The sequence below is a fragment of the Cydia amplana genome, chromosome 21 (genome assembly GCF_948474715.1).
Source record: "Cydia amplana chromosome 21, ilCydAmpl1.1, whole genome shotgun sequence".
NCBI lineage: Eukaryota > Metazoa > Arthropoda > Insecta > Lepidoptera > Tortricidae > Cydia > Cydia amplana.
This window is the reverse complement of record NC_086089.1, coordinates 968,078-982,762: the sequence shown is the minus strand read 5'-3', so window position 1 is coordinate 982,762 and position 14,685 is coordinate 968,078. Positions and strand designations below refer to the sequence as shown.

Here is a 14,685-nt window from a genome sequence, read left to right as displayed (position 1 = left end):
TTAGTGAAAAATGAGGTTACTGTTTTAATTGCTCGCGATCGGCATTGAAATAAATTAATTGTATTTTCATTATAAGTAGGTACCTAAGTTTTCACGTAATCATTTGCTATAGCCGCGGCCTCCATGGACTAAAGATCAATAAAATGTATATTACTCACAAATCTCCTTGCTGCAAATAACTTGCTAGTTTTGTCTCATAATCTTGTTTTGTGTCAATAAAATATACCCGGTAAATATAATATCGGTCATCGAAATCACTAGATGTTTCTCTATTGAAACGGAATTAAAATTCACTGGTTAACAACTTATTACTGTTTTGATCTGGTTTTGATACGACCCTGATGATCGTTTTGGTGATTGGCGTGCATTTCACGCACGGCTTTCATTTCATTTCACAGGCCAATCAGCGTGTGTTAGAGCTCATTTAGAGGCGCGCGAACTCGTATACGATTTTAGTTACATTGCGGACTATTGCCGTTACATTAATTGAGCCGATCGATCAAATGACGCAATGTAATGAAACTCGCATGCGAGTTCTCGCACCGTCTAAAGGAGCCCTTGTTTTAAAATTTATATCAAAAAAGATCAAAACCGTAACATGTTGTTCAATCTGAATCGGGCCCTTGGTTTTATGATGTTTTTCACCGCTCCCGCCCACGCCCGCGGATGCAACCTTAGTTTTAATTCTGGCTGACTGGCGCTAACTTTTTTGTAAATAACACAACTTCTTTTTACTTGCTCACGTTGGCGAAGCTAAGCGCGGTAAGTTCCCGACACCCGCCCTTAACATCCCTGTCAAACTAAGGGCTCATTTAGACGGCGAGCGAACTCGTATACGAGTTTAGTTACACTGCGGACCATTAAGGTGACATCAACTCAGCCGACCGATCAAATGACGCAATGTAATGAAACTCGCATGCGAGTTCTCGCACCATCTAAATGAGCCCTAATCCTTGTACCATGTTAATGTCCTAGAGTAATCATATGTTTTTAGCCTAGATTACTTTTACGCTGGAGTCAAAACATGTTGGATAACAGGGTACAAATTATTAGATATTTATAGTCCGTGTCCGTGTCAAAGTGTAAAATATATGTTCATACACACTACTTTAATGTACGGACATATTTTGGCACTTTGTCAGTGTGGATTTAATATGCCGACTGTACAGTACGTACTTACAGCAACACTCCTAACTGTACTGTGTGTCGTATCTCCCCCAGAGTTTAACAGTGTGGGAGATGGTACGTAAACGGATTTCAAATTTTGGTAATATATGTGCGTGTAAAAAAAAAGTGTTATCATTAGTATTGTGATTAGGATACGAGTATTTAACTATTCGATTACCTATCCTTTTGTTCATTCATCAACATTGTATGTTTCATTTATCACTCACTTCACTTCACATCACTTTTAGGTCATGTACGATGTTTCCCCTCGGGAAGAAATATATCTTGGATCTATTTCATATATTGTTAATTAATTCCTATTTTAAGTAGGGCGCCATTAGCTTTATTAAATCATAAATGTCTAATGAGTTTGTTACTCTCAAAATAAACTCCTTAAAGAGTATGGAGTGAATAATTCATTAAATATTAATTAGCTAAAACTTAAGATTTCGCCAAATACGCTCTATAATAAATTTATGTCTGAAGTTTTTACACGAAAATGAGGAAAGTTATACAATACGGGACGACCGACAATACCGGGAAATTATTCCGCCCCCATATATTTACAAAATTTTCGGAAAAATATAAGTGCATATACAGGATGTTTCCTGTAACACGAGCAAATAATTAAAACATATAATTATTATACTATAAAACTTTTGTTAAACAACTTTTAAAAATTATGAATCCTTTAAACTTCCTCTTTTTCATACAAAATAAATATTGCCTTCAATGTACGCTGACATCAGTGTGTTTGACGTTGCTTGTCACGCTTTAAACATAACAAAATTTGCAATACATTGCGTCTTAGAAAAAACTTCAAATTGTACCTAATAAAAATCAAAACAAGTTATTTTTAAAAGTTGCTGAACAAATGTTGGTCAGTTTGAGGAGTATAGCATTCAGTTTAATTTATTGCCCCTGTTACAGGAAACACCCTGTATAGGGGAATCAACTTTTTCTTGTCGCTTGTTACCATGGTCACGGTCACCTGGGTCACTTTAAAACCATGGTTTATATTATTTAAACAACCAAACATACATTTTATGGCAATTGTAAGCCCTCCCATAACGGTCATATACTTAGCATACCTATGAGTAGATCGTAGTATAACATCAAAAAAAGTTTGATCCACCTATACCTATAGGTACATGTACCTTAACATAAATTACAACTTTTAATTAATCGAAGCCACATCGAAGCTAAGTATATATGCCAGGTATTGGTAGGTAGAGCATGCAAATAATAAAACTTACAACATAGTACCTATAATCGTTTTTGACGCTACGGGCACGAATCTAACGACTTCAAAATCCAATTCCAATGTTACCTAATTGGCATATTTATTCGTACACTCATAATTATATAACCCTTCCATTGCTTACTGATAAAATGTCGAATCTCAAAACAAGTTTCACAGTGTCATACGACATCTTGTGAACGCAATATAAACCACAATGGTTAGGAAATTGAATCAGCTCTGCGTGCTAGGTATACTCGTAAACGCACGACCACGTATTACGGTTTCATCCTCTTACAGTGATGAAACGAGCCCAATGATATTGGGATGAAATTAGGTACAGATTAGTCCTATTGCGTAACAACGGAGCATTTCCAATGTGAAATAATAATTAGAGATGCCACGAATATTCGGCAACTATTTGGTATTCGGCCTATTCGGCCACTTTGCCGAATATTCGGTATTCGGCCGAATGTTGCCTACTATTCGGCCGAATACCGAATATCTGTTGCACCTACTTAAAAAGAAAAATTGCACAATAAAAATAACAAAAAACTATGTTAGAATATTTAGAATGTGTTCTTGGAAAGTTTTAAATACCCTTTTTTGAGCATTTGTTGATTAAAAATTTTATTTTTGTCATAAGTCTGTTTTGTTTGACTGTATTCATTAATGCTGTTCAACAAAAATATGTCTTAGCTAACGTCATCTAACGATGAGCTTTGTTAGCGATCAGTTTTCATAATAATAGTGACTCAAAATGTTCGCATATCATGCCGAATATTCGGTCGCCGAATATTCGGTATTCGGCCGAGAGAGGGGCCGAATATTCGGTATTCGGTATTCGGCCAAAACCACTATTCGGGGCATCTCTAATAATAATACACTGGGGCCGAAAATGTGTCATATCATAATTATGGATATTTCCAAGTTTATGCTTAATATTAGGTACTAATAATACGTAACGTACTATAGTAATGTAATACGTCTATTTTATTGAAATGTCTTGGTGGATTTTCATAAAATAGGTTTTAATGCCCTATAGGTATCTCCCTAAACCTGCCTGCCTGCCGTAAACCTTATCGCGTATGCATAAGATCCACAAATGATCAATCAACAGTTTTAATGTTAGCACACATAAACATTCCGATACCGGCATCGCGTAGTCCATTACAGTGTATCAACAAATAGTAGCTTGTTTAGACTCGCTGATGTACCAAAAATACACAGATCCGCGCTGTGTCAGCATGAACCACGGAGTGTTAGAAAACAAACACGTGTTTATTTATTTTTTCTTGAATACGTAATCACTAATCAATGAAACACGTGTGGCAGACGTAGTAAAAACGATAAGGATTTGTCAACTTAAAACGGCTTTCTTGGAACATATCAAACGACACCTGCGATAGGCGCTTTGTTGCTGATCAGTGGGCTTAGCACGGTAGCAGTTATCACGCAATATGGTATAAAATATGTGAATAAAACGTTAGTTACCGACGATTATATCATGCATACTATGGTAGCAGACGATATATGGAGTTATCCACATTTGACAGCGGTAGATGACAGAAGACAATTTGCATAACATGGGGGTTGGATAATTTGACATATTATCCCATTTTGACAGTTCAACTTAGTTAATTTTATCTAAGTGCTTCTTAGGTGACGATAAGCCTTGTCGTGAAAGCAAAACTAGTGAATAAACCTATTACAAATACAAATTACAGGTAAATATCCGTTTTTCTATGATTATATTGAGAGTTATTAGTTACAATGTTCCGCTTTATATAATATAGTCAATATTTTATTTGCAGGGAAGTCAAATTTTATTATTCCTACTCGCGGCTGCTGTTGAAGAAACAAAGCGTCGAAAAATCTCGTGCATAGCTTTAAGAAACGCTTGCAACCCGTTTGATATGCCAGACGAAGAGTTTCGGCATATTTACAGAGTGTAAGGAGTGTGCAGTGCATTTATGTGCCGAACTTAACGCAGAGTCTCAAAACGGTGATGGATTACCAAAACACCTTAAAGGTAAAGCTTAATAAAATTGTAGTGTTTCTTTAAAGTTAATATGTATTCCATGTAAGACAGGCGTCTCAATGACAATGCTACTAAACTCTTAAATACTATCTCATATTATAATTGTAAAAATTAGTATGTTAAGATATTCTGTTGCACAATCTTATACTTACTAACAGAGGTTACTTATTTAAGCCACTTTTTACCTCAACATTCATATCCTAACCTAAAGGGGAAAGTCTACTTACCTAGGTACAAATATTACATCTATGTTCTTATTTGTTTTAGGTTTTAACAGTATTAGCTGTAATACTGGTAGCTGATGGCAACTACCAACGCGGGACTAGTCAAGATGATGGCTTGTCCATTGGCCAGACTACTGTAAGTCAATACCTTTCTCGAGCAACTTGCACACAGAAGGTAAGTTCTCTTGAGCACTGAATTAAGTACTTACTAGACATAAAAAACTGTGACGTTCCACTAGGCGTGTCTTAGTAACTTTTTTGAATAAGTATGAGTGTGGCTGTATTGTGCAATGAGATAGGTAACTATTGTTTGATAGTTATGTTAAGTAGTTACTGGGTCTAGGATACATACTGTTATTCTTCATATTCAATTATTCATTATGTGAAAAAAACTGACAATCACAATATAAATTCCTGAAAATCTACCATGTGTAATTTTAAGTGAAATTGTATATTGTGAGATAAATAAATCATATCATATCATATCATAATCTGGGAATGCATTTAAGGTTTAACTAAGGTATCCAGTTCTAGTTCTAATGTGCTGCATTGTTGACAAACATACTTAGTCATATTTTTATTCAAAAAAAATAATACAGGCCTATTGCTTGATGACTAGCGGAATGCGCAGCAAGCAGCAACCTCGAGTCTAGGACAAAACTTAACTTTCATATTTTTGGTGTGCATCAGTAAGCGTTCATATTGCTCTTCACGAGACTCTAATGGATAATACATACATATAAAAACTAGCGGATAATATATATAAAAACCAATGGATATTATTCCCCGAAATGGTCGTTCCCGTCGATTAGTTACTAGTAGCTATATTTTGGGTGCAAATAGCCTGCACTCATGTGAAAATATTTCATTCATAGCTGCCACATGAACCTGCTGTTACTTATTTCCTTATTTTTCTTCCAGAAAACTTCTCGTGGATACAGGGGGAAATTAAGGAAGGCGCTCCCCGAGGACTTCCTAAGCATCATGCACAAAACCGGCTGTTGTTAAGAGCCCATCAACCTGCACACTAGCGCCACTGCTAAGTAATCGTGATTATTTCAATTTAACGAAATATATTTAAAAAAGGGGGCCGCTACGCATTGTATCTTGTATTAAAGTACCTTTTGAATACTCGTACATCAAACTAGTTTCTATGTTGCTGGATTCGTCAATCTATGCGTCCAAGTTAAAACGGCCGTTTTTGTTTTGAGTTTATAGATTGACGAATTCAGCAACATAGAAACTAGTTTGATATATTCACAAGGTACTTTAATACAAGATACAGTACGTAGCGGCCCCCCTTTTTTAAATATCTTTCGTTAAATTGAAATAATCATGATTATTTAGCAGTGGCGCTAGTGTGCACGTTGATGGGCTCTTGAGAATGTGCGCGTGCGAGCCAGCTTAATAAATACTTATTTCGCCTATAACCAACTATGTTTTACTATCACACAAATACCTACCTAATCTATTTACCTATTTTTCTATGGTCAATCTTCATACAAAACAGCATTCCCCGCATGTAGGTGTCGCTTATTCTTATTTTTCATTTTAGCGTACAAAATCTGTCACTGTTACTACTTATAGCTTCTAAACGTATTTAATCCGACTTTCATATATATACACTATAGTATAATTAAAGCATTTTAAGCACGTTCTTATTTAAAGACGCATCTAGTTAGTCTGTGGCGGTCAAAAGGTTAAATAAGAATATTCCTAAATGCTCTATTATGCTATAAGTCTACCTACTTTAGTAACTATAACTACGGTCAGACAGAGTTTAATACTCTAATAATTAATGTTAAATTTTAAAAAACTATGTTAAATCCATTAACAACAATGTCAATATTCTCGCGGCGTTGGCACTGTTGTCAGTCTTCTATGTTTACTAGGTAAGTTAAGAGCCCGTCAACGTGCACACTAGCGCCACTGCTAAATAATCGTGATAATTTAAATTTAACGAAAGATTTTTTTAAAGGGGGCCGCTACGTATTGTATCTACATAGTATTAAAGTAACTTTTGAATACATCAAACTAGTTTTATGTTGCTGGATTCGCCGATCTATGAACTTAAAACAAAAACGGCCGTTTTAACTTTGGACGCATAGATTGAAGAATCCAGCAACATAAAAACTAGTTTGATGTATTCAAGAGGTACTTAAATGTGACGGAATCTATGAAAAGGGACCTTATTGTCGATGGCGCTTACGTCATTATTAAAGATGCTCCGATATAAATATAATGCCGCGCGATGTAAGCGCCATCGACAATAAGGTCCCTTTTCATAGATAATGCCCCAAATACAAAATACAGTACGTAGCGGCCCCCTTTTTTAAATACCTGACGTTAATTTGAAATAATCACGATTATTTAGCAGTGGCGCTAGTGTGCACGTTGATGGGCTCTTAACAATATCGGCTCTGTGCTGCTGGAGAGAATATTATAAATGGGTAAATAACACAACTATTGCCAAAAAGATAAACCAAGTTTATTTTCACATTAAATTTTGGTATACAAACAAATCATTAATTGTCGTCCCCGGTGCGAAAGTGCCCATGATGCTAGCAACTTTTCAACGCTGGATTACTATGGGCAGCTTTTGCACCAGGAACGGCTCGGAGCGAGGGCCGTAATGTATAGGTATACATAGTAATGACCTGAAAAGGGAAAAAGTGTTTTGGTCTCAGACACACTCAGAGTACTCAGACAACGATATAACCGGAGAGTTAGCCACGGAAATAGGTACTTATGCAATTTATAGAGCAACGTAATCCCTCTAGTTAGTGTGCCATACTATCATTATTAATTAATCCGGTCGCCTGGCAGCAGTTCAGCGGTGGGTGTGAGAGTGGTTGGGCAACAACGGAGTTGTAAAATCAATTGAAGGTGTGCAATTTATAGAGCTCTGTGTTTGGTGTGATATTATAGCTAATTATGTATTTAATTCAAATATAACAATGCCAGGCGTTTTTGCTTTACGTATATAATCCACTCGTACTTTTCGCAATCGTACTTTTTGTACTCTGTCACAGAATAAATAATAGTACTACTCTGTTCGATTACGCCTAGGTATGTGTTAAGAAAAAGTAGAAGACATATACAACTATGCGTGAAGCAATTGTGAGTCAGGTGGAATTTGCTCATGGTCTTCCTGCAGGCGCTCAAGTGGTTTGTGTACTTTCATCACCTGACACTACTATTCCCCCAAATAAAACGCCTGGCATTGTTATATTTGAATTAAATATATAATTAGCTATGATATCATTTTACAACCCCTTTGTTGCCCATCCACTCACACACCCACCGCTGAACTGCTGCCATGCTGGATTAATTAATAATGATAGTATGGCCCACTAACTAGAGGGATTTCGTTGCTCTATAAATTGCATAAGTACCTATTTCCGTGGCTAGCTCTTAGACTAATATATATAATATACAAATACTTAAATACATAGAAAACATCCATGACTCGGGAACAAATATCTGTGCTCATCACACAAATTAATGCCCTTACCGGGATTCGAACCAGGACCGCGGCTTCACAGGCAGGGTGACTACCCATTAGACCAGACCGGTCGTCAAAACATATATATGTACTTACATAAGAGAATTTGGGACGTTAGCCGCGTACCCTGCCTCGTTTCCAGCCTTGGCCACCGGTGGACTTGATCACTTTATCTTTAGTGTATGACATATATTTCAATTTATAAGAACTGAAACAAACTACTAATGATGTCGCGGGGTAAACTATAAAAATACTAACGCGTTGGCCACATTGCGCGACTGGCTCCGGCTAAGGCAGGGAAGGCTAGATGGGAACGAAAGGTCCGATCGCTGTGTCTCGCTACAACCTATGGTTGTCGCCTTAGCCGAAGCCAGTCGAGCAATGTCATGGCCAAGCCGTAAGGCTAAAGGCTTCGTCACACAGGCGCGTTTTCCGGGCGGGGCGTTAGCGGGGCGCGCCGCTTTTACATATAAAACGCTCACGCCCCGCCCGGGAAACGCGCCTGTGTGACGGAAACTTAAGCGTATGCTGAGACGCAGGCGACGTAGGTCACGCAGCGCAGCACAGAGCGATTTTTGTAAAGTATAGAACGTCCTTTAGGTACGCACACTCCAGAGTAAGGACGTTCCATACTTTACAAAATCTGCTCTGTGCTGCGCTGCATGAACTGCGTCGCCTGCGTCTCATAATACGCTTAGCCTAGTGGCATTATTCATAAAAGTGTTACTGCCCTGAATTAGCTATGAATCGTTTGTCTTTATCTGTCATTTTGACTTAGATAAAGATAAGATAAAAGATAGTTTATTCAAGTAGGCATAATTACAATGCGCTTATGAACGTCAAATAAAGCTAGGTAGACCGGCTCCCTTATGTATTTGAAAGAAAGGGATAAAAAATTATTTAACTAAATCAGGTCCGTAAAGTTTTATGAATAAGGTGGTAAGTACATATCTTGTCAAATAAAAATGATATTTTTGATAAAAGTTTTTATTGCCGACTATAAAGGCCCCTGTACACAATGGGCCATCGCCGGCCAAACCAAGGGACGCAGCCATGCGGTAGAATGAGATAGCAATATCACTTGCTCCCTCTAACGCATAAATGCGTCCCCCAGAATGGCGCATTGTGTACTGGGGCCTTAACAGGCAATTAATACCTACTCATAAAAACAATTTCTAAGAAACCCAAACACAAATTAGGTTGCTTTATATATATCAAAGAGTTTCTTTGCCCACATCCTGCGTCCATCATCAGATATTCGGTGGTACCATAATATTGCGTTATCAGTTATCACCCAACTTAAATAATGTATATTAAGTTTTAGCTCAATCGAATAAAGAGACGTGGGGTCTAATTTATCTTGTAATATGTACTTGATACATACATTGCAACTTAAAGGTTTGTTAGAAAAAACCTTTTAAATACCACTGTAATAGTTTCACCTACATATGCTTAACAAATAAACACTTTTACTATTGACTTCGAAATGCATGGACGTGCCTGCTGAGAAGTGTGTTCCAGGCAGAAAGTCAGAACTTTTTTTTGGCGCACTCTCTCGTTTTATAGCTAAATATTATGACTATCCCTTTTCTAAATAAGTCATTAAATAATTGAGGCTGCAGATTTTAGTTAATTTCTATCGTGTCCTCGATAACTTGAGTGTCCTCCAATATGTTATGACTGAAACAGAAACAAATAGATTAGATGAGGTCATGATTCTATAGTGGCGCAGGCTAGTACAGAGGTTCATTTGCAAATTATAAGAAATTAATGTCATTTTTAGAAAGCTGTCGTTTTTAAGTCAGGGGGATTTTATAGTTTCATTGGTCCGATTTCGTTTCGACTGAAAATAAATTAAATTTTGTTCCAGTAACTATTAATCCGTTATTTAAAGCATTTTTGTTATTATTATTTTATTAAAGAGTACCTATTATGTATTAAAGTGTAGTCTATGCCACCTGCGGCATAAAAACATACCAATGAACATCTTATTCAACAATATTTGTCTCAGTAGTTAAGCTTTTATGCTAGGGTAATACACGACACAAACATACCCACACACATACATACATACCTACATACATAGGCTGCTAAAATCATAATTCTTCCCATTGTCACGTATACAATCAAACCACTTAGGGTATTGCAAATGAAAACATTTAAAATAAGAGTACCTACTTAAATCTTTCAATTAAACTGCTGGCAATACACACTAGGCTATGCCTGCGCAGTTTAGTATGTACACTGTACAGTTCAACTGCACAGGTAAAGCCGGTTTGGAAACTGCAGTCGAATGCCTTTTTACCTGTGCAGTTAGACTGTACATAAAAATTAAATATTAATAATATTTTATCCTTATGTCTTAGATTCATGGCACAAAGTGTGGTGGTGTTTTTCTTTTGTCAATACACTTGAATTCTTACATACAAAACCAGCTTCTACAATATTCAGACAGGGTAAAAAAACAATTTTGAAAGTGAGGTCTACGGGTTCCAAAGTTTTTAATTGTTGTTACAATCATTATGACCTTTTTCTGCAGTGTGAAAAAAATGTCAATTGGTAGTTTAGTAGTGTATCTTTCAATGTTGTTAACTCTAGTTTACCAAAAACAAGTATAACAAACTAGAACTTTCTAGTTAGGTAATTAATCTACAGTTGGATCAACTTTTACAACATCCATTGTTGCCATGACAACTTCATGCAATTATAGTAGTCATAGAACAGTTTTTAACAAACTTTTGTCACTTAGTAGAACATAGTCATAGTAGAAGATCAGTGTCAATAGTTTTAAATGGCACAATAAACTCTTCATGATTTTAGTTTAAGAAAGGTGTACTTACATCTCCAATCCTTGATTCTTCTGGATCCATTTTAGACAAGCCAGTTCTCCCGGTAATTGGTTGAGTTACCGCTCACTGCTAGCGGAGCCTGGGTTGCTGCCACATTGATTTTTCTAACTTTGCAGCTCAATTAACGACAAGTCTGACAATAAAAATAGAATTTATAGATAATTGACACATTTAACAGCTAAATTGTATTCAGTGATGATTTGATGACCCTACCTGCAACGGTAGTTAGAAACTGGATTTGGGCTAATATCAACAAGATAAACAACAAACATTAACACATTAACTGCCAGCGACTCACTAGGGGAGTTCACTGTTCGTAGGCGCTTTTTGCTACATACGGTTTTTCCCGTGTTATCGGCTACACTCGTAGCGCGTAGCTCGCGCTGGCACTGAATGTTTTAAGTAATGCTAAGTTATGGATGTTTCTTGTGTCCATACTACAAACTTTGCTTAGTTTGAGATGAGGTTGATCTGTATTAATTATTAGCATAGTACTTACCGACTTCCATGCCTGCTGCCACTGATGCCACTGATCTGTACGGATCGTGCTCTCATAGAACTTGTATGCAGCACTGCACTTATCTCTGGCTTCCGAGAGGCTCATGGTCCTCCCTGTACTCCCTGTAGGCGAACAGGGGATGCTGAGTTATATATTTTGCTAGCATTTTCTTCTGCGTCAAAGAATCGACTGAAAAACATATTCATGACAAAATCAGTTATGATCAAACGAATTATAACTTTTTCTGTAAATAAATTATTGGTTTTTAGAGAAACTTACATTATGCGTGGCATTTTCTTTAGATTTCACAGTAAATCAGTATTTTTCTTCAACTTGGTTTGTATTCTGATATTTTCACTGATCACGCGCGTACGCGATGCTTGTCAATGTCAAATTATTGTCAATTGACTCAATTGTCAAACACGATTATCCGTGCATGTTATAATGTAGGTCAATTTGTATAAAGCTGTCACTCATTTAAACACTTTTCAATTTGGAAGTGTAGTAATAAAATTGACTATTCATGTTCAAACTATGTCCGACACACGTCCGACATATGAATAAGGGCAGCCATTGAATAGATTTTTCATAAGCTCTACGCATAGACAGTCGTGGTCACTATCGTATGATAGTCGATAACTTTATTCAATATCGACGTGGTAGGCTTATCGTAGCTCGGGGCCATGCTCAGCGATATGACAAATTTACCAATAACGTTAGAAGACAACGTATCATACCACGTGCAATATGATACGCCCGTGCTAAGCCCGCTGACTAAAAGTTTTCATTATTTCGTTCTTTAAGCTGTTATTGAGAAACAAATGAGATATAACAATTATACAACTCGATATAATACTGGGTTTACACAGGCTTAACACTAGTATTTAATTCAACAAAACATAATTCTAAAATGGTCTTACTAAATTGAAGACTTGGTAAACTGTACCTATTGTGTTAGGCGATTATGATATTAAATCAATGAGCGTTCATTAACATAAGTTCTGAAATGTTGCCAATAAATTAACATTCAATAGCAGAATTAGCATTCATATAGTTATTACATTTAATTTATATTACTGTTCTTCGCTTAAGATCAAAGGATTAGAAAATAGCGAATACAGATGCTGTGATGTCTGGGCTAATATTTTGCTAATAACATAGGTCTTCAGAAACACAAACGTGTAACTTTACTTCAATTTTGTGCCGTAACTAATCATGTTCATAATCTACATCTACGACAAAATAAAACTACCTGCCTACATGTCCATCCAATAATATCCTGATGATCCGAATTCCCTAACAGATCTTTAACACCTTAGTTCTATTCCATTAACTGATAAATGTTGTTGCAGATGACGAATTCGGAGAGAAGTCAGTGTCAGTACTTTTGGACGGGGAAGAGTCTGAGCTTATATTTATCGACCACCCGAGTACTGAAATGTCGGTTAGTAATCAAACAATACGCGCAAGAGAGATGACACTTAGTTTTACACGATGTTGATGTCTAATTATTGTCTAAACGGCGGGAATTCAAATAGATTGATACTGGAAATAAATATATGTCGAAATTAAACTTTCGTGAGACATATTTTAAACTGTTTAGATCAGGTGTTCTTCAGGCACTCGAGCCTGAAGAAGGACCTCCGACGGACCCGAAACTTGTCGCCAATAGCGAATAAAAATTCAATTGAATGGAACCGTTTTGGTCTAAACAGTTCATAAATATATTACAACTAGAAACAAAAACGAAATTTTCTTTTTGACTGTATTGGTATCAGATTTTTAAGCACTAATGATCAAAAACGTTTTCTACCTGAACAACCGGTCTGTGAAATCTTTTCTAGAAAATATATATTTTTATCCTTATTACTGTTTTGTATAAGTAGATATTTTTAGCAATTTGCGTGGGTATAAATATAAATAGGGTAGCTCAATGCGCGTTTAAAATATTCTGCAATCTGAAGTACCTACTTGATTAAATTTAGTGCTCAAATGATACTAACTAAAATAAACTACTTTAGCTTCCTAAGCTTACGTACACTGAGCAGCAGAAGTTGCAAAGCGGGCGAAGTTCAAAATTACCTTGATGTGCTCTTATTCTCTTAACAATAAAGTCGCGTCAAGATCATATTTTTGAACATCTGACCCGCTCTGTACCTATTTCGAGATGCATTTTTTATCCAGGTGGAAAACTGCTTGTCAACGTACGAGCCTCACGCCTGCGTGGTGATATACTCGGTGGTGGCCAGGAGCTCGTTCACGCGGGCCGGCGAGGTGCTGGCGTACCTGGCCAGGGAGTTGTTCACGGTGGAGCGGACCGTGGTGCTCGTGGGCAACAAGGCTGACTTGGCTCGGGCGAGACAGGTGTCCACTAATGGTGAGGAACAGTTTGTCAAAGGGCTGTCTCATTTCAAACATAGACAGAGAGATCAATCTATCTAAACGCTAGTACTAGCACCCAAAAGAAAAGGATAAGTAGGTATAGATATGGTAAAATATTTATGGTCGAATATTAAACTACCAAAATAGAAACATAAAAGTTAGATTTAACCTGTGATGATGTTGATGAATTTACTAAATTATGATAAAACTACAAGTTTATTATCATCACTGCACGTAAAAAGCAAATTATTAGCAGACTCAAGTAGTAGTAGTAGTAGTAGTAAAACACGTTATTGTATAAAAACCAAAACAAAACAGTAAAAATAACATTCGTCATTAGTACAAAGGCGAACTTATCCCGTCAAGCCATTTTATCTCGCTCAAACTCGAAGCCAAAGCTTGATAAGTCCTTGCAGATGTTCTACCTTTTCGTGGAACCTTTATTGCCAGCTTAGTAGGGCTCCTGAGTAGGTAAATCTTGCGACTATATCGGCCAAAATATGTTTTCTGCCACTAGAAATGTATTTATTTATTAATATCTGGGAGACCGAGCTTTGCTTGGAAAACATAAAAACTCAAAAACGCGCGTTTTCTCAGAGATAAAAAGCGGCCAAGTGCGAGTCGGACTCGCCCATGAAGGGTTCCGTATTTAGGCGATTTATGACGTATAAAAAAAAACTACTTACTAGATCTCGTTCAAACCAATTTTCGGTGGAAGTTTACATGGTAATGTACATCATATATTTTTTTTAGTTTTATCATTCTCTTATTTTAGAAG

The 14,685-nt window shown here is 36.7% G+C and overlaps 1 protein-coding gene across 1 annotated transcript in view; it reads left to right on the top strand.

Moving 5' to 3' along the window:
* LOC134658041 (uncharacterized) overlaps window positions 1–14,685 on the top strand; it is a 67,249-nt gene that overhangs the window by 49,122 nt on the left and 3,442 nt on the right. The window contains exons 6-7 of the mRNA XM_063513648.1: window positions 12,878–12,969; window positions 13,710–13,902. Coding sequence (XP_063369718.1) covers window positions 12,878–12,969; window positions 13,710–13,902 — 285 coding nt within the window. The remainder of the gene's footprint in view (window positions 1–12,877; window positions 12,970–13,709; window positions 13,903–14,685) is intronic.